This window comes from Solea solea, chromosome 18 (assembly GCF_958295425.1).
Source record: "Solea solea chromosome 18, fSolSol10.1, whole genome shotgun sequence".
Lineage (NCBI taxonomy): Eukaryota > Metazoa > Chordata > Actinopteri > Pleuronectiformes > Soleidae > Solea > Solea solea.
Genome location: NC_081151.1, coordinates 4,959,711 through 4,980,442, shown reverse-complemented (window position 1 = coordinate 4,980,442; position 20,732 = coordinate 4,959,711). Strand labels below are relative to the sequence as shown.

General features: G+C 45.0%; 1 protein-coding gene across 4 annotated transcripts in view; it reads right to left on the bottom strand.

Moving 5' to 3' along the window:
* The window catches only part of LOC131444632 (signal-induced proliferation-associated 1-like protein 1), a 31,085-nt gene that overhangs the window by 9,414 nt on the left and 939 nt on the right, over positions 1 to 20,732 (bottom strand). For 3 of the 4 annotated variants that reach the window (XM_058615154.1, XM_058615153.1, XM_058615156.1), the window contains exons 2-7: positions 3,360 to 5,059; positions 3,131 to 3,261; positions 1,661 to 1,849; positions 1,349 to 1,523; positions 1,015 to 1,118; positions 733 to 890 (exon numbers count right to left, since the gene is read on the bottom strand). In XM_058615154.1, coding sequence (XP_058471137.1) covers positions 733 to 890; positions 1,015 to 1,118; positions 1,349 to 1,523; positions 1,661 to 1,849; positions 3,131 to 3,261; positions 3,360 to 4,836 — 2,234 coding nt within the window. In that variant the 5' untranslated portion in view covers positions 4,837 to 5,059. Of the gene's footprint in view, positions 1 to 732; positions 891 to 1,014; positions 1,119 to 1,348; positions 1,524 to 1,660; positions 1,850 to 3,130; positions 3,262 to 3,359; positions 5,060 to 16,460; positions 16,716 to 20,732 lie in introns of those variants that run through there. The other variant, XM_058615155.1, reaches the window with a different exon arrangement.

The following is a 20,732-nucleotide window of genomic DNA, read 5'->3' as shown; positions in this document are numbered from 1 at the left end:
GATGCGGTATGAGCAGAGACACGGATCCGTCTGCTCCTGAGGTGGATTCTGAGAGTTCTGAGGGACTCTGCTCTCCACAAGCTTCCCCGCTCGCATGCATGTCCGGGTGAAGTGAGCACTTTGAGTAAATGGTGCTAACTCCTTTAGACCACTCCGGTTCACGCTGCCCAAAGGCAAAGTGGCAAGCAAGCAAGAAGAAGAGGAGGAGGAGGAGGAGGTGAAGAAGGGGGTTGCTCGTACTATGCGAGTACATGAAGACAGAGCCTTTGACTGAATTAGTGTAAGGGGAAAACAGCGACGCTGTGCAAGTGAGCATGAAAAAGAGGTGTATGTAGAAATAGGAGCAACAACGTGTGTATAATATCGGTGTATGCAGAGTGTGTGTGTGTTGGAGTGGTGATGCATAAGAGCGAAAGAATGAACAGCGTGAATCATCCAGCAGAGGAGGAGAAAACTCCTCGTCAGTTTGACAGCTACTGTTGAGCTTTTCTATTTGTTCACGTTCGTGAAAAAAACGACTGCACACAGTTCAGAAACTGGACGTGGTTCTACAATCGTGGCTTTTAAGTTTGACCCATGCCCTCCGGTCAATGCCTTCGTCTTTAATGCTCGCTACCTGCACGGACACAGCAGCCTCCGGTAGAACTCTGAGTGGTGTGGAGCTTTTAAGAGAGCGCAGCTAAAACCCGACTTTTCATTCATCATCTGTCCTGACGTGACGCAAAGGCCCACCTGTAGCACGTGTTGTCAGAGCAGGGGTCGTGCACCCGGACGATGACGAAGACGTGTTGAAAGTGAGAGCGGATCGCCTTCGGGGTGAAAGGGTGTGCACCCGGCTCCTGGAACACGATAGTCACAATGTCGTTCCCGATGTGGCGTTTCCTCAGCAACTGGAGAAACAACACAGGCTTAAATCAGACATTGGGACCAGAATCACTCCTATAGAGAATCAGCTTCCACACTTGTGTTCCATTTCCAGGAATACCACAAAGACCTGGTCTCTCCATATTTTACCTGTTGCTTGTTGTTGGGTGTGTGAGGCAGCAGAGTCGACACATGGAACATGATCTCATAGTCCTTGTACGACGTGTATAGGGAGTGAGTTCCTGTGGAATCCGCTGCAGGAGAAATAGTAACACAGTGTTGAGGAGTCATAATACAAATCGTCTCGCGCACGTGTATCCTCGGTGCCCTGCGAGAGGATGCGATTTCACCACAGCCACAAACACAACAGTTAAGCTGTGCGCGAGTCGGTGTCAGCGTGGATTAAGTGACCGTCGAACACAATTCTCAGTCGAGTGTAGTGTGTGTGTGAGTGTAATCTGGGTCAGCGTTTGGAAGGCCTTACTTTTGGTGTCCAGCTGAGCTCGGTACTTGGTGAAGCCCTTGAGGCGCACTTTCTCCCCCAGCAGTTGGAGGAACTCTTCCAGGGCGGGACCGGCCATCTCATTGTTGTACATCTCCTCTTCAGTGCTCTGGCCTGCTCGGCAGTACATCACCCCCACCTTTACCTGAAAACTCAGCTGGACGGCAGCAAACACACACAGATGTGATGCTTCTTTACTTGTGATTATTTGAAGTGAATACAGCAGCATTTTTTAAAATATTCAATAGTGAAAACTCTAATATGGTGGAGTAATAATACTGCTTTTCCTCCTACCCCTTGTTCGTCCAGTTTCATCAGCTGCTCGGTGACTTTGGGTGTGTTGAGTGCCAATCTGAGACAGGACAGATCCAGCTCTGGGAGAAGGTACTCCAGTACATCTTTGACAGGCAGCCCTCTCGTGGTGCCATGCTTAGAGGTGGAGGGCACTGCGTCCTCCAGGACCGACCCCCGCAGAGTTGTCAGCTAGAAAGGTACGGGACGAGAGAGGACGGGGAGACGACAGTGAGGAGACAAGAAGACGTACCTGCTCAGACACCATAAAAACAGATAAAAGCTGCTGTGGGTTCTTTTAAGTAGTAACCCGGGAGTATATCTAAGCCAATCTCCTTCTTTTGTAGCTGATCAGAGATCAGAAATCCCGCACCGATCACCTTTGATCTTTTACTGCAGCTGCAGGTCTTATTAATACCATAGTAGAGCCTTATCTGGGGTACACTCACACAGTGACACATATCTCAAGTCCCCTGTATTTAATATGATTGTTCAGATTTTGATCGACTGCTGTCACACACACACACACACACCAACACAGTGCCGATGTGTGACACCCTCTCTCTCTCTCTCTCCGCCTTCTCCATCTTTCTAGAAGACAACTATGACACGAGGTCTAGGGTAAACAGACAAGGGATGTGAGGAAGAAGAGGTGGGAGCATAGCTCCGAGCACACAGACTCTGCATTGTACTGGGCTGTGGGTGTGAACTCAATCACTTAGATATCATAAGCAGCTGGAACGGATGGACCCTTTTCTCCCCGACAAGCCCGAGGCTGTGTCGGGCCCGTGTTTATAATGGATCTGTGTTCTCTGTGTTTTAGAAGGCAGGTCTGGGGGCGGAGGGCCTGAGGTGCTTTCTCACAAATGTTGGGGTTTCATCACATTCAGTTGTAGCTCAATTCAAAACTAACAGCCTCAGGCTTTTTTTTTTTTTTGAAACTTTCTGTTGGGGGATGCATGTCTATATGAGTCTCAACCCAAAATCCTGAGTCAAACAAAGACGACTGGTAATCAACACTGCAACTGAATAGGACTATTTCTATCTTTAAACAGATAAGAGGAAAAGCTCTCTCCACAGAGAAAGGGTTTGAGGTTGCTGGGCAGTGACAGGGCTTGGAGGCTGGAAGGTGAGAGCACTTCCTGGAGTGTCTTCACACTTGCTGATGTTGAGAGACAGCTGTATAGCCCGGGGGATGTTTACCGAATAAGAAAAAACGAGGACAAGGAGTGATTTTACCTTAAGTAACTCTTGCGAGGCCATAGACAGACAAAGCAGTGTTTGCACTTTAAAAAACCCAAACAAGACAAAACAATGCCAACAGGATCGTTATACCTCGTCTCACATGCTGCATCCAAATTATTTCCTCAAATTTGTGAGTACAAAAAAAGAAAAGGTGCAGTTAAAAAGATGTAATCTGGGGCTGTGATGGAGGCTGGTGTGCACACAGGATAGGACAGGACTACTGCTGACCTCACTCGTTCTGAAAATGATCCTGAAGTTGTACTGCTGGCCATGGTCCTTGTCCTCGTCCAGCTTCTCCCTGCGCAAGCTCACTGCCACTGGACCGAGCGTCTCGTCCAACCCGAAGTAGTTCCAGTGCTCTGAAAGAGCCGAGAAACAGGCACAATAAAACATATTGGTTGGAGGTTTTTAAACATTACCTTAAAAATGTGATAGTAGAGTAAAAAAGGCATCTTACCCCTAAGGTAGAAGAATTTCCTATAGTAGTAGGCCCCGAGGTCCACATGCTCGACAATGTACTGTTTTCCCTTTTCACTGAGCGTACTCGGGCTCTCCTTTGGTCCCTCCAGAACTGCTATTCCAGCATTCGTGTAGTGCGTGCTCACAGACGGTTCGTACAAGTCTGCTTCCCCACTCAGGGTCCCTGAGCCACTGTTACTTGTTCCACAGCCTATTAGCCCCTGATAGCCCACCCCACCTGCTCCCAATCTGCGCCTGCCATTGCCATCAGCACCGATCTCATTGAGGAAGCAAGGGCAACTCAGCAGCATTTCATTACTCTGCTCGTCTCCCGCATCGAGACCAGGACTGTCCCTAGAACTGAGCTCTTCCTGGCTGCCACTCGGGGAACTGTAAGGGAGGCTGTGAGTGGACGAGAGAGTGGAGGTGGCCGAGGCTACGGCAGCAGCAGAAGCCCCGGTGGTTGTGTTTTTCCTCTTGCTCGCCGTCTGCCGCAACTGAATAACTTCATTGAGGTCAAACAACATGCTCTGAACATCATAGTGGGAAAATCCTTTCTGACATAACCAGGGTTTAGGAGGGGGGCCGATGTCGTCTATCCGGCTGTCCTCGGCGTCAGACCCTCCTTTAGGGGAGTCAATGTCACCGCGCACATTCCGAAGTTTGCGGAATATTGACTCACCCCCCGTCTCTGATTTAGTGCGTCTTTTAGGGGGCTTATCTCTGTCCTTTGCTTTTGGGGGCTGGCTATCCACATCATCCTGAAGATCATCGATGGCCTGCTTGGACCCAACGTTCAGCATGTCCTCCAGTTTCTCTGGAGCGGCGCTACGCTGGTCCACTTTGTCCCCTTGGTATCCCTTGAGCATTTCAAAAAAGCTTTCTCCACTTGCTCCATGCTGGTTTATTGAGGAGGTGCTACCATATTCACGGTGAAGAGGGGACCACTTAGCTCCCGATGATGGACCCCACTCTTCTCCACTGTCCCCACTGCCATCCATCTCACCGATAGTCATGTCACTGTTGCTGCGCTGATGGATGCGTCTCTGCCTTGGGTTTTTATACGCGGGGCCTCTTCTGTAGTCTCCATGGGCCAGGTACCTCGTGTCAGGGCTGTAATGGTTAGTCTGGGCCTGGGTGCGATTCTTTAATGTATTGTGGATGTTACGCAGCATTGTCGAGTCCTGAGGGGTCATAATAGCGCCCAACTTGATGTGACTCTTTCCAACAGAGGGCACACCAGAGTTCTCTGCCTCTGTGGTCGAGTGCCACAGAGCCCCTGCGAGGTCTTTCCTTGGGGGCCAGTCAGCCACCCGAGCCCGTACGCCCATTTTAGGTACTCCCGTGGTCACAGTGGCGTGGACGTTGTCTGCCCCTCCGTTCACCATACGGAGGTGGCGGGTGTAAAACTCATCCGTGGCTGGGACAGAACCCCCGACAGTTCGTTCCATGGGTGGGTGCTTCAGGCTGGTCATGACACCAGTGCCAAAGCTAAAGGCACTTAGCAAGTCGACATTGGGCTGCCTCTGGGACAAGGCTCCCTGACTTCATGAGCGGGTTGAGTGTCTGGATCAACAAGTGCGGCGGCAAAAAAAACAAAAAACAAACAAACGATGGAAACCCCACCTCTTCAGCTCTCAAGCCAGCATATTACTTTCCCCAACTACGTCCACACTGCTGCATTTTTCTTACACATCCCTGGAATTGGGGGAAAAAAAGAGAAAAATCAATCAGTACATTATCCAAACCCTGACATTTACATAAATAAAAGTGGAATTAAGGGAATGTGTATTATCTTTAATACTATATCTGCAACAAAACACAATTGAGAAATTATAAAATGTAATTCTTCCATCTTTTTTACTATATTTTCATGCACCCTATCCAATGAAAATGTATCAGAACATCTTGAAACATATCTATGCTGAAGGAATATATACAGAATACATATTTATTTTTATGAACCAGTCTGCAAAGAGATTTCTTTTTTTCCTCCGACAGCTTTTTATAAGCCGGTGAAAAGTCGGTGACATGTTCAATTTTAGATAAGGAGTCCTAATTTTCAAACCAATTTCAACATAAGCATCAAGAGGAAATGTGAACGCTCAGCCATATTTTGTTGTCATTTTTTTTTTCTTGAAAGCCTAAGCAAAGTGATGCCTTTCCCCCCCGATCAGCTAATTTATTCAAAAGGGGACAGTGAAGATGATTTCGCCGGCATTTTAATAAACCAGTCCAGCACAAGATTACACATGACTGACGGAAAAATCCTGCAGATCTATCAATGAACGTAAATCTCCTCAGCTGTCAGAGATGCTTAGCCTCCGACTTGTAAGTCTCTCACATCTCTTCAGAAGCCAACGTTAATGAATTGTAATGCCGAGTTGCACTTTTCCGGGATCAAATATCCCAAGCTGCACATCAAAAAGCAAAAGAGCCCTTTGAAAATCATCTGAGAAGTGGATGATGATCCGCTGCCTGACAAATCGGGCCAATTTGGCAGTGAGACACTGGGGGAGATTAAGGCTCCACTCTCCGTCAAGCCCTGCCTGGCTGTGGCTGTGATCACATTAGCCACAAGCAATCAGTGCACTGTGACAGGCCTACAGCACAGCCACCTTCACACCGCATCCCAACGTCAACAAAGGCACATACTCTCTACAGAAAGAGGAGAGTGTTTGATGGTGGAAATATAACTACAGTGGCACAATCAACAGAGAGATGGGTCAGATGTTCCCGAGACAAAGCAATTTGTTTGATAATATCAGCATCTATTTATAAGTCAGACGATGAGTGCAAGTGTAGCGCCTCGAGGCATTAGAGATGATTTCATTTTCCAATTGCCCGCAGCAAAGCATCCCCAGATGGCTCCACCTCTGACAACAGACCTCTGATCCGGCGCTTATGAAGAACAACATTCTAATCACATAGCAATATTGTACAACAACACTGTGTCATGTTGACGAGTGGAAATCTCGCAAGAAGGATTGTGAGCATGGCTCCTGTCGTAACACAACGGTGTTTCAATATCGACATCCGTTTTGCAATTAACTTGTTCCTCTTACGTCTTAAAACAACAAAAAGGATCGTAACACAATAATATTTTTTTTGCAAAAAATGTTGCAAATGGAAGCCAATATCCTTTGAGTCTAATCCTAATCCGAGAGCATATAAATGTACATTAGTATACATTATAGCAAATAAATTGTGTTCATATTAGGGCTGCAACAGCTAATCCATTAAAATAATTGGCAACTAATAATCGATTAGTTGGGTCTGCGTCATTACACGCAGAGTTGCTACCTCCTAATGTTGGGCAGTGAGTGCCATTAATCTGGATGCCGACCGCCGTTGAAGAAGGAGAAGAAGAAGAAGAAGAAGAAGAAGAAGAAGAAGAAGAGAACCAATGCCACGGGAGCACTTTACATGAACGCCTTCAAAGAACAGCGCTAGGTGCAAAATATGAAGAGGAAGCATGATGGAGCCATGGGGGAAGGAAAATCGTGATCCTCAATCATGAATAATCCAATTAATAATCGATTCATCGAAGACATAATCGACAAATTAATCAAAACAACCGTTAGTTGCAGCCCTAGTTTATATGGAGCTTCAAATGAAATTCAAACCTGGGGTACTACATGAGTCATATTCACCTGCATGTGATGAAAATTTCAATTTCAGGCAGAGAGAATTCAAATAAGATGAAAGAATTTTTCCATCTGACACACAAGGAAGTCTCTCCCCCCCCCCCCCCCCCCAATGAATGGGCATATATTCATTGGGGCACGGCAGTAGATTACATTTCTAGAGCAGCTTAATAAAAACTCATTAATTGAAAAAGGGACAGAAAAAAAAAAGAAAGCTCATTCATGTCCTACTAACACCGTGTGTCTCTGACATGAATAAGAGAGAAAACAGGCGGTGCACGTTAAACTGCAGGTCCAGTCCCAGAGTGTTGGGCCTCATTCCCTCCTGCTGTCAGGTGTCCACAGGGAGCAACAGATGAAAAGAGGCAACACACACACGTCCCAGAAAAAGAGGCCTCTAATCTCTTTGCTGCTGATGGACATGCAGACAGAGAACCCGGCTTCATAGTCTTGTCAGATTAAAAGGAGGAGGAGTGGAGTGTGTGTGTGTGACTTATACTCTTGTGTGACAGGGGGGGAAAAAAAGTGTGAGTGAGGCACTCGGGGAAAATGTAATAAATTCAAAAGCCTTTTTCCACCCATCCTAAAATATTCTATCCATCCACTGCAGAAATAAAAGGTGCCTTTTTTCACAGGTCAATCAGACATGCCCAAAGTGCTTGAGCCTACTGAAGTAAATAAGGTTAAATTCCTGTAATTGGGGCTCTGACTTGGGGTTGGTAGTGACATCATGGTGGCACACCTCTGAAGAGCTACTTAATTCCTTGGGTTGTATAGATGAGTCTAGACACAGAGGACCTATGGAGTAGCACGTACCTGTGAGGATTCAACATGTGTGTGTTAAAGACAGATGACTCAGACAACAGGCCTTTCCAAAACCTTGTGACACACACTGTACTGTACAAGGACAGAACAGCACTGATGAATCACACACGTGGTGAGCCAAGAGTCTGACTTCTGTCAAGTCTGACTCACGAAAAATCAGAGCCACGTCGAGACGACCCCAAAAGAACAAGATCTGAGTCATTGGTTTAAGATACAGCTCGGGGTGCGAGACTTTGTAAACAGGTAATGGTCTCATGGAGAAGAATCACAGTGGCTGAGCTGACCCGGGTTAGCTGGTGTCCCACAAAGGAAAGGACAGCATTCCGCATGTCGTCCTAGCGCTCCAAACAGAAAGGGAATGAAGTTTCCCAGTAGACTGGGCAAGTGTTTCCAACACTGAGACAAAAGGAGCCAAAAGGATTGCCCTACAAGCTTGTAATTACTGCGTGCATGAATGGGACTAAGGGGCTGTTTGGCTGACACCATTGGATTTCAAACAGGCACCCTACCATTTAGTCCATTGGCTCTCTCGGCCTCCTAATCTTCCCCTGCTTTAAAGGCTGACTGGGTTGTTGGGCAGCAGGCACAAAGGTCCCTCTGTGCTGGTCTGGGCAAGACTGGGGCCCCACTCCAACATGGGGACGTCTTTGAAAACTGGCCTGGCAAGGAGACCTCCCTATGTACATGAGGTCTGCCAGGATAATCTGAAGAATTCAAATGCAAGAGTGATAAAGATGACGCAAAGAAAAAAGAATGAGCGCAAGAAGGCAGAAGTACGGCAGGTCCACCTGAGCAAGAGGTCTTGGAATAATAACATTATAATATTAGCTATTCTGTAATCCACTGACTCACAGTTGCAACACATATTGACTGGCAGATGACTGAGATTTGGAGAAGTGACACTGGTGAAACATTTGTCTTTGGGGAAGTTCACAGGTCAGAAAATTAAAGCTACAGAAAAGAGAAAAATACTACACAACATCCAGTTTTGAGAAGAGAGGGACACACTTGGGTACCTACACATTCACCAAGACGTAGCACAAACATGATTGTGCGTAAATACAACAGTTGCAACAAACCACACCTTTATTTTCATCTGCACTGCCTTTCTCCGTCTAACCTGGATACATTTGGACAAAAAAAACCAGGCACAAACCTGCCCCATCTAAATGAACACACACTGGAGAACCCGACACCTTCAGATGAAAAACAGGCAGCCCTGCTGGCAGACAAACATGACTAGCATCATCCAACCGCGAGCCAAAATCCTGGAATTCCACCAACCTCAGTGGAGGAAGTGATTATTGGGGGGGGGGGGGGGAGAGACATGTTCAGGCAGATTCTTAAGAGTGAACTGCAACGCTGACAGTCCAAGTCATAGTCTCAAACACTTTTGCACTGTGTCTAGGAACAACAAGCTTGAGAGAAGAGAAGCGTGCCAACCACGCTCGCAATGCAAAGACCGTGCGCCGCAGAAAGTCCCCTTCTTAAAAGTGGCGTGAATGTGTGTTGACATTCATCATCGGCATTGTTTGTGATGTGTGTTCTGCTGCTCTGCCCCAAACTCTGGGCCTCTCTGCTATCTCCGCGGCACAGTTCAGTGAATAATGGGCGCCGCTAACAAATGGCAAAGTGAATTTCACTCACCGCCTCGCACCAGACGACAGTTCTGGAGGACAATAAATGCACTGCCATTATCGATAGCGGGGGTCGCTGCCCTTGATTCTTTCTCTTGTCCTATCGAGACGGTACTTGACAAGGTTTCCTCATTTTTACATGGGTGAGGCAGCAGGATAAATAGACACTTGAAATCACTTGACATAGTTCATAGTGAGCCAATGTAAACCCATTCCCACTTTCAAGGTCATCATCTGGGTGGGCCAACTTGACAATGAAAGCCTTTTATGCAACTCCCAGAGAGCCATTTACCTCTCTGGTGAAAAAAGAGCTAATTGCACTGCGAACAGCTTAGGTGGTCTGCTTGTCCAAAAAAAGTAAAAGAGGAATTACTTATGTGTATGCTTTAATCTGATCCAAAGAAAAAACACACACTTACATATGATTGATATAAAGTGTGTTCAACGTTACAATTTTACAACTTTACACATTCATCTACACGGGATGAGCACGAGTTGTTTTTAGAGTCACATTTTTTTTATGGCAGGGTTATAGATGACTCGTCTTTATTGGAGGCGGCCGAGTCCGAGGCTGGGCTGAGGCTTTTGAAAGTTGTGCGTTATAAAGAGCAACGGAGAGGAAGCAGTGTGCTACTGCCTGGAGAGGAATGTGAAAAATTCTAATGAGGTGGCTGCCTCGCTGCTGAACTGCAGCAGTCGGGAGCTGGGGTTTAAAAGTGGAAGTCTGCTCTAGGCTGCACTTTCCCCCCCCCTCTCCCTCTCTCTCTCTGCGCTTTCTGCCTCCAATGCTAAAACTCCATTAGACAAACAGGGAGCTCCTGATGCACATGGACAGGTACACACACAGACACAAAGGTTCACACACACACACACAGAGCAACGTCTACAGAAACTACAAGGAAAACAGCCCCACAATTGTTAGAAACGGCTCATAAAAATAAAACCTTACAAACTTGTGGGGCAACGGGGGCTATTTTTGACACACACACACACAATTTTTTGTTATCACAACTCTACGGACAGGTTTTCTATCACCTTTTTCTCCGCCCCCAGCTACTGTACATTGTGTGCCAAACTATAAACACCTGGCAGTATATACATGCACAGCACACATGTTGATTGTTAACAAGTATTCACCCCGTCATCAAAGGCGGTGGGGGGTTTGTGCGTGTATGAGTGGCACTAGACAAACGAAGCGTCATAAATGATGATTACAGGACACCTGGACACAAGTGGCGGCACGTTGCCAACAGCTGAAGATAAAAGTCCAAAGTCCGTGCTGTCAACGGCTACTTCGACGAGGGCCCGCCTCAGATCATATTTTACCGTGTAATTGCTGTAATTATTTGCTAATTGCCCACTGTGTTATTTGCAACAGAAACAAAGAATGTAGCCGATTATACTAAAGTTTATCTCTGGTTATTATGAATTACTCTGATGTGTGTTCATCTGTTATCAGTAACACAGAGTTTTGACATATTGGTATCAAAACGTATTTTGATATCAGATGGCAAAACGTAAAAACAGAAACCTACAGGAAAAGAATCCACACACACAACGACAGTCTCACATCAATCGTGCTTCACACAGTAAAAAAACATAATGACAACCATTTCCACACAGGCACGCTGCCAAACACGAGCGCCTTTTCCCCACATCCTACTGCAACATTTCCTCGAGGTGGAAAAATGGAAGGAAACGTCTACCTATGACATGCGAAGGCAGAAGACTTTCACCTACTATTTCTCATGCTTTTTGAACTTAATAATGGTCATTTTATTACTAATATCTTTAAATATCTCCACTTATTTGACCAGAACAACCAGGCATGAGAGTAATTCCCCAGGCCTATATAGACTGGATCATTACAAAAGCACTCCATCCATTTCCTCTACTCTTCCTACAAAAAAAAAGTGAGATATTCCCCTCTTCCTATCTGAAAAGCAGTGAACTTCTTTGTTACCAAACAAATTCTTCCAGCTCAGCATGGGGCTGGCACACGCCCCTGCATGTGCTGGGACGACGCAGTTCCCATCAGTCGAGGATTTAAATAGTTGAGATGCAAGAGTGTATAATTAACGCTGTCAATGCAGGGAGGAGGGCTGGCTGAATAGTTTGTGTTTGCCGTTCTTTAATCCAGCCTCACCACGTGCCAGAAGACGGGGACGGGGCTCAGATTAGGAGGCCTGCCAAACACTTCCAAGCCTGCTATTACTTCACTCTCAAATCACAGGCACTCGCAGGCGAAACCAATCAGAGTGACGCCACAGTTGCTACTCCTTATGTGCACGTCTCGGATGGCAATATTCACTTTTGACTACTCCACTGCATCAAAGTGACACGGATAAACAAATGGGGGGGGTTACCGCAGGTGACGGAAAATGCCTATCGTTGCAGCATCACATCATTGCGAGTGTGTGTGAAGGCTGGAATGAGATGCTTCTGAGTCGAGCGTGCACCACTGGCTGTTTGAGGGTTAGGGGGCATGCACACATGCACACGTGCACACCGCCTGCCACAGCATCGTGCCGCGTGCATGTATGATGGTCTCTTGCCCAGTACTGTCATTTACGCCTCAGGCTAATGGCCATTAGTGGTTGAAATAAAAATGGGAGGCAGTCAATAACTAACTAACTTAAATATAAGCAGGCATAATACTGGTCACATGGCCCAAACATTCCTGCTGTCAATGGACTAGTCAATTTGAGGATTTTAAGCCTGGGGCAACTACAATGCTATCACACGACACTACATATGTTAACGCCCTGAGCAGCGAATATCTGGTTCAACTCCTCGAGTACATGTCACTCTCGACACTTCTGTGGCAGTATACATTAAAGGGGTAAATGTTTGACTGGCTTTTCAAGTGTCAAGTGACACTAGGATGCATTTGTCCAGGTATACGTGCTTGCAAGTCTATTGTATTTCAAAGTGTAAAATGTGTTTTGTGCTTAAGTATGTGTGCGTGTGACAGGAGGTCAGGGTGAGAGCAATTAGGTCTTGGTGTAAAACTGTTTATGAGCAGTAAGGTCAGCAGAGAGCAGCCCGGCAGATTCTCATAGTAGACGTGTCAAAATGACAGATAACTGCGATGTCTGGAAGTCGTTCACTAGCCCTGTCCTCTCACGTCCTCTGCCTGATTACACGAGGAGCAAACAAACACACACAACCACAGAGGAAGAAGAAGAAGGGGATCCTTGGACCACCTTTACCACAATAAACTAAAGCCACACAGACACTACTCTGTTGGACGTGCAGTAACTAAAGCCCAATGCACAAGGAAATGGGATGAAACATAAATAGTCTCTTTCTTTGTCTCTTTGAAAAGGTTTTTCCGTTCAGGAAATATCTTCATCCACACGAAACTACAACTCTAAATGCTGCAGTATGTATGCCAGGCCTGTGAGTGGCACTGTAGTGATGAGAAATACACCACAACCGGAGAAGAAGACAAGCATGTGTGTAATATTTAAATAAGTATACATTAAAATACAATAAAACAGCAGTTAAGGGCTCCCAAAAATGCCGTTTCTGTGTGGATAAAACAAGACCTTTCAAAACAAAGATGCAGTTTGATCCACATTGACTTCACTGACTGTTTAAATTTGGCTCGGATGTAGCCTAAAGCTACGTTTTTATTAATAACAAATAAAAAAGCATGAAAACATTTGTCAACAACAAAGAAAGCGTGAAAACACCTCTCAGGGAATTTGAAAGCAAACCATAGGAACTGATTGTTTATTTTAGCTTTCACTATAAGAATGACCAATGATCAATTTCCTCCGCATCTTGTCTATTCCGAGGTGTAGCGAGGTGACGTTACGGAGAGAGTCGTAAAGGCCTCATTTGGGAAGGGTCAGGACCCTGCTGGGCAAACATGAGGAAACATGAGCTCCACTGCAGCAGTAACACTGGCCACAGGCCATCTGAAAAGGTTGTGTAGTGTTTCAATCAATCAATCAATCAATCAATCAATAAGCAGCTGTTTGGGGGGGATGCAAATACACCTCTGCACAAGTGTAGATAAAAAATGACAGGAGCCTGCAAGTGCTGCAAGGAGACAATGGGATCCTGAGCAGGGAGAGCAGCACTCCGAAGGAAAACGCAGTGGACAGCGCATCCCGGAAGGCCAGAGTCAACATGAAAGCTTGATTTAAATCCCCTCACGTTGGCCAAATAGCTGCTCGGCTGCAACCAGACATTAACTGTGAGCTTAAAGTACAACATGTATTTAAGACGTTTTTTTAATTAAAGATTGGTTTACAGAGATGGAGGTGAAAGAATACAGACCAGTTTATTACCAAGTAAACATTTTAACAAGTGAACACGATGGGCTATGAGCGGAAAACCTCAGGGGGGGATTCTGCACCGTGTCTCTGGAGAGGTCTGGCTGTGACCTAGAGCTCTGAGGGCAGCCTAATTCCCCAACTGAGGACTCAATGGAAAGGCCCAGGTGTGCCTCAGTAATCAGCACTTGGTACCAAATGTACTGTTCTGCGTGTGGATAGGAACAAAGCTCCCAACAACAGCGTGGCATAATTAAACACGTAAACCATTTCCAGTCATTGATTTTGTGCATAGGCCGGCGCACTTCCAGTCCAATTATAAACAGTCAGGCCACATAGTTAATCAATTCATGCAGAGTCATTTGGACTGTGATAAGTCAGCTCGTGTTGCGTAACAGTGGTGGCCTGGCTCCTACATCAGAGTCTGTGCCAGGAAAGCACTGTGCAAACCTGCAGCATGTGGTGCTACTCCTGCACTAAACTGCACTGACACATACGTGGAGGAGGCGTCGACTGGGATTCTTCTCATTCACACTTTGCACCAGTCACTACACCTTTAAACACTACACAGCTTAAAGGGGTACTTCACCAATTTGACATTTTGCTTTGCATTACTAGAGTAGGGGTAGTATTTTTGAAAAATGATGCTTCCCAACCTCAGTTTCCTCTTAAGTCGAGAAATATCTTCATTCTTTTTTTTTGTTACGTGCCCACCAGTGACACTTGGTCCGAGCCTTGAAGCTGCAATGCTAATTCTGCCCTTTTTAGACCCACTTATATGGGGACGGGACCTCATTTTCCGCCATCTTTGCTAACAGGACTCAACTCAGGGGAAAGTGAGGTTGGGAAGCACCATTTTTCAAAAATATTACCCCTATTCTAACAATACAAAGCTAAATGCTAATCGGTGAAGTATTCCTTTAAGTTGGACAAAGGTGTTCTTTTCGTTGCTGGTGTTTTTTGTTGGACAAAGTGCACAATGCCATCACTTTGCCAATGTTACAATGTACAAATGGCTCTTTTTCCCACTATACAGCCGCAACGTTGTTTTCTTAGCAACACAAACAAACAAGTGCTTAATACACCAGACTCTTCTGTTACATCAAGCAGACGAACAGGAGACAATATCAGACAATTGCCCTCGTTGTTACTCTGTTTACGTTTTGAATGCAGAGTGAAGCGAAATGCAACGCGCCCGCCCTCGGGCAACAATCGGGATTCTGCATTTACGTAACTCACAAAAGGATGAAAACAAGTTTGACTGAGCTTCCGCGTCTGCATTGTTCCAGAGCAGCACCACAATATGACTTTTAATTACTTTTTAAAACATTATTTAACTGACCCTAACTCCCTCAGTTTAGCATTACTGTTGAACTTGCTAATCCTGATGCAGACCTGTATGTAAGGACCAAGGCTCAGGGAATTAAAGAGGCAACATTCTGACCGTTACAAGCAAGTGACTCATCAACATGACTTTGAAGCTGTTAGTTTAACACTTGTGTATTTATATGTTGAAGCTTTAATGCTTAATATTGTTTTCTTTGGTCTGAAAATAAGGTTGACAATGCAAAATATTAAAGGTCTATAAAAAGGTTTATATCAGGAGCCGCACAACTCTACGTAGGCCACCATTTCGGACCAGCATGTTTGTACAATAGCCCACAGTGGACAAACTAGACAGCTTTTGAGTTTTGATGCTACTACACACGGAAGGGAAGAGTGAGATGAGGGATATTCAGCTGCAACTTCACCAATAAATGCAGTGATGACTTCCTCCTCATCAACATTCAAGGAAACACCGACTGCAGCACTAATGCTAATGATAACCATAATGCCAAACTAGTCATTAGTTCTGTAAAGATACCACTCGGATACACTACAACAGACGCTCATTTGCATTCATCTACCACTAAAAGTGGCACTTAGAATATCATCGGCGAGATGAGTCACATCTACCTGCATATTTATACGTCAGCTGAGTTTTTTTTGTGTCCCAAAGCTGTAGCCAGCCGGGGGTATCCAGGAATACATCAATGAAATACACAGGAAACAGGCGGCGAAAGGGAGAGGAAAGGCTGGGAAAGCAGTCTTGTTTGTTATTGGCCAGCCCTATCTGCCCTTTGCACCTGGAGCAACATGGGAAAAAAAAGACCATGATACATCTGCACTGCACTGTGCCTTTAATAAAACATAAAAATGATGCCGTGTTGTTTCCGTGACACATTAATGGAGGTATTAACACTGAAATGCACAGATATGCTATATAAAATAAAATTAAAATGAGCACACTTTGCTGAGTCCACCTGAGGCTTCTGTTTGTTTGAAAAGTAATTTGAATCTTCAGCTCACAGTGGTCTCTTTCTTCCCTCTCGGCTTCACCAAGAGCAAAGCAGGAACTCACAGGGTGGAAATGGTTTCCCTGGTTTCAAAGCAAAGGATGTGGAATATGAAGTTGGACCGAGAGCACAAACACACACTGCAGCAAGCAACAATGCGTTCACTATTTAAGCAGTTTCTGCTCCGGTGATGTTCCCTAAAGTTGTGCAGGGTTTTTTTTTTTTTGTTTGTTTTTTTTAAAAAACCTTGCATGGTGTACTGTTGCGCCAGCATTCTTGTTTTTAGTAAATCACGTGGCAAACGCAGCTCTTTAAAGTAACAAAAACAGTCAGGAGCAAGAACAGGAATGAGGACAAGCTGAACAGACCTGTCTATGCACCGAGATCTGTTTCGAGCTCAGCCATGACCGAGCCCTCGCGCATTCCTGCTTCTCGTATTTCTGTCCACAGGAGGGACAACAGCAAAACCTCTGTTGGCTTTTGTATGTGGAATGAATTTCCACCGCTGCCCACACAGCCTCCGCATGGGGCACTGGCTTGCAACGCGGCTTGATGTTTTGATTCTTCTCCGAGCACAGTCTTCTGTGAGCCGCTCCAGTGAGAATGTGCAGAGGCCAAACAGAGAGACAGTGTAGCAACTGGCAGACGTGTCGAGACAACGCCGAGCAAGTCATCGGCCTGTGTCAGCGGAGATAGCCCGCAGCATCACATCATCATCATCATCATCATCATCATGAGAATTCCACATTTCATTATGGAAAGTTTTTTTCCTTCTCATTTACCTTTTTTTTTTTTTTTTAAATAATTTTTTGAACTATTTACAGCTTGTGTGAGGTTCGACGGGAGCAGAAAAAAGGGAATTACACAACGTCGGATCACTACATACCTGTGGGTTTTTTGCTTAGGGGTTGAGAGTCGGAGGCAAAAAGTGACAGAGAAAAAAAACCCAGACCACCACCAAACTGAGACCCAGTTGTCAGATCCACGGCAACAAAAACCACTTTGCACCTGTCCCCAACATTGTGGCAGGTGGGGTGCAAACATAGGCGGAGTTTTCATTGGTCTGCTCCACATTTGCTCGGTGACGGTTGCACTGAAAAAGGGGATTAGATCATCACTATTGTAGCTTCCGGGCCCTCCGCTGTCCCCCTTTTTTGCTGATGTGCCGTGGACAGTCCCACCCAGACAAAGACAGAGCATTCCAGCATATTAGCAAGCAGGAAGCACAGAATGACAGTCGCACCTCATTACAGTCAAACTCATCCACCCCCCCTTAGTCAGCAGCGGAAAAAAAAAAGATGCTCACACTTACGGCATTGGACCGTGAAGTCTTTGGACTTCTGAACATGGGGTGACAAATACAGTACAAGCCAGACACGTTGCACTTTATAACTGCATGATGCCTGACGTGATGATGAACTACTGACAGATGTGTCAATTATGGTCTTTGTCATAGAAAAAACATGCCTCGTAGCAGACAATCGGTACATTGGGGAACCAGGTGGTGCAGCACGGCCCCATCTCGGGGGCTGATTAGCTTGGCAGTGAGCGGTAACCAGTGGGGCACCGGCTTCCGAGCACCCAGTCAGGTGGTGCCGCACATTCCCGGAAGGTGAAGTCAATACGTTTGAGAAATGAGGTAACCTCTTTCTTCTTCTTTTTTTTCCAGGGTTTTTCAGGGCCAGGTCATACTTAACATGTGACAATGACTTTGAAGTTCCGCATACAAGCCGCACGGTTCCATTCATGCAAAAAGTCTAGCATTACACGCATGAGTACAGCAACAGTCGGTGAGTCCAATCCCCGTGGAATCAAACTGGAGGTCTGCACAGATTTGTGTATGTGGTTCGTGTGGACCAACACACGATTGATATCCACTTATTTAATGTGGAAAGTATGTTAACGTGGCCCTAAATGAGACGTTTGAACCTTTGAAGGCTTTAGGAAGCAACGTGGGATTGTTGGAATTGTCTTGCAGTCAAATTTGGGGGTAGAACGTGCAGCAAAAGGCAGTGAGTAGTCACAACCCATTAGGGACAAATTAAATAAAGCACACTCAGCACATTTACATGCAAAGTAAATCGAGCTAAGGCCGTAGTCCGACTACGACAGGCGATCGGACAACTTGCCGAAAATCAATTTATTGGCCGTGTACATCTAAAAGCTACTCGTAAAGCTAGCTAGTGCATACTGAATCAGTTTCAGCGAGCGGGGAGGATTGACGGTGAGATGGATCGCGCTGTGGTTCTGTATGTTTTAGTAATCAGACTATGAATCACATTATCCAGGTACGTTAGTCCGACTAAGACTAGGTCAATCGTCGGACTAAAATCTCACTGACTAGCTAGCTGGCTAGCTGGTAGTACTGAATATATTGGCCAGGACCCTCTGGTAAAAGCGCTTCTTAATCCCAATGAGTCTTTCCTGGTTAAATAAAGGTTACAAATAAATAAGCAAAGTGATATCTTGAAAAATCATCAATCATAACAGCAATCTCCTTACTCATTATATATCACAAACAGTTAATTTAGGCATTTCGCGAAGGCCACTTAGCATAATTGCAGCCCACACATTCCAAGGGGGCAAATTATAAAGCAGCACAATGCTCCACTTGTTGTTGTCTTTTATCTTCGCTCAAGTTATTCCCTCGCAGACAATGCACAAGAGACAAAAGAGAAACACGAGCTCAACATAGCAACAGGAAACATCTCTCTGCAAAATGTGAGGGCATGCGAGGAAGACACTACTACCAATGAGGCACACTAACAATTGTTATTGTTATGCAGGAAAGGTATAAATGCTAATGGTGAAAATAGAAACACTGGCCTTCAGTAGCAACACAGAGGGAAGGGTGTTTACGCTGGTGGGAATTGTGAGAAGCATTTTTAGCCCCCCCCCCCCAAAATAAACATGTTGTAGGTGGGACAAAAAAGGGAAAAAATCTTTGGAATGATCTCGTCGACCTGTTGCCTCACACGGCTTCAGACCATTTGCAGGCCCACACAGGTCTGTCTCATTTTAACCTGGAATGGCATTTTGTCAACAGCGCAGATCTCAAACTAGCCGGCCATTAGTTGAACAGATTAAAACACAGCGGAAAGATATTCTGCCCAAATAGTGGATAAAGAGCAAGTGCATTTGCATTAGATTAACGGAAGAAGTTAGAAGATTGGAAAACATTTCAAAAGAGGATGCATGAAGTCATCCATTGTGGATCAAACAGACGGGACAAAGCTGAGATTAGAGTCGATATTAAAAATGGCCGTGGACCTGTATGATCAGTCATGCCCGACGCAGGTCAGCTAAGCCCACCAAGAATGTTAGAAATCCTTGATCTTTGCCCAAAGCCAAACTCCAAAGCCAACTTTTTATACCCGACTCACTCCGAGCACTTACACTGGAGCAGGCACGGGGATTTTTAATTTCCTCCCCGCACAGTTCTGACTGTTTTTCCTACAGTGGACGCTCTGTAAATACTGAATATGACACGCTTGTGTCTGAATTTTGCAAGGTAAACAAACCATATCTTATTAAGAGTTGCATTGGGCTGAAAGATATTGAGTTTTCATTTGCAATATAACTATTTACTATTTTACAGTGTAAGAATTAGGAGTGGGAATCACGCCTCATACGTCACAATGGGTTAGACACATCGATAATATCACGATACAATGATTCTCTGATAATCGATATTTTTCAAGATGATACATCATGATATCTAACTAAAGAGAACAAAACGTGCGTGAAAAGTTACAAGTGCACGATTTCTCTATTTATTCACAACATGGAGAACAAAGTGCATAAAGTCTATGTGTTGACCGTGGATGGAGCATCTCTTAACGTAGCTTTCTCCGCCATTATCCTGCTGTAAACTCCCTCTTCTCCACCCAAGTTTCCCTGATTCCCTCATTTAGCAGTGTCACCGTTAACTTTAGAGCGCCTTAAAACATCCATATTTGCCCTGGCTCATCGATTATCGAATCACACGAGGAAGGACAAGACGATAATGGATATTTTGATCCATCCCTATCCCCCCACACACTAGGGAACTACGGCGTTGTTGTTTGTAGAGCTGCAACTAACGATTATTTTCTTAATCGATTGATCCGTCCACTATTTTCTTAATTTATCGAGTAATCGTTTGGGCCATAAAATGTTGAAAAATGTTGATCAGTGTTTGTCACACCCGGAAATGACGATGTGAGTATAATCATCAATTATAAGAATAGTTGACAATTGATTTAGTAATCGATTAATAATCGAAATCGAAGATAATTAATCCTCCACGTGAACTAGAGCTGAAACAATTACTCAATTAATCGATCATGTATCGATTACTAAATTAATTGTCAACTATTTTGCTTTCTTCCACCATTAAAACAAGATTTAGGCTTGTTTCAGCTTCTTAAATATGAACAGTTTCTGCTCTCTTTGCTCCATATAACAAAGAAATCATTCAAACGGAATCATTTTTGTTGGTGGACAAACAAGATCGTCATCATTTCCAGGTTTGACACACACAGATCAACGTTTTCTGACATTTCAAGGACCAGGCGATGACTCGATTTCGACAGATGAATCGATGGTGAAAATAATGGTTAGTTGCAGCTCTAATGTGAACCATATGTAAATAAGGCAAT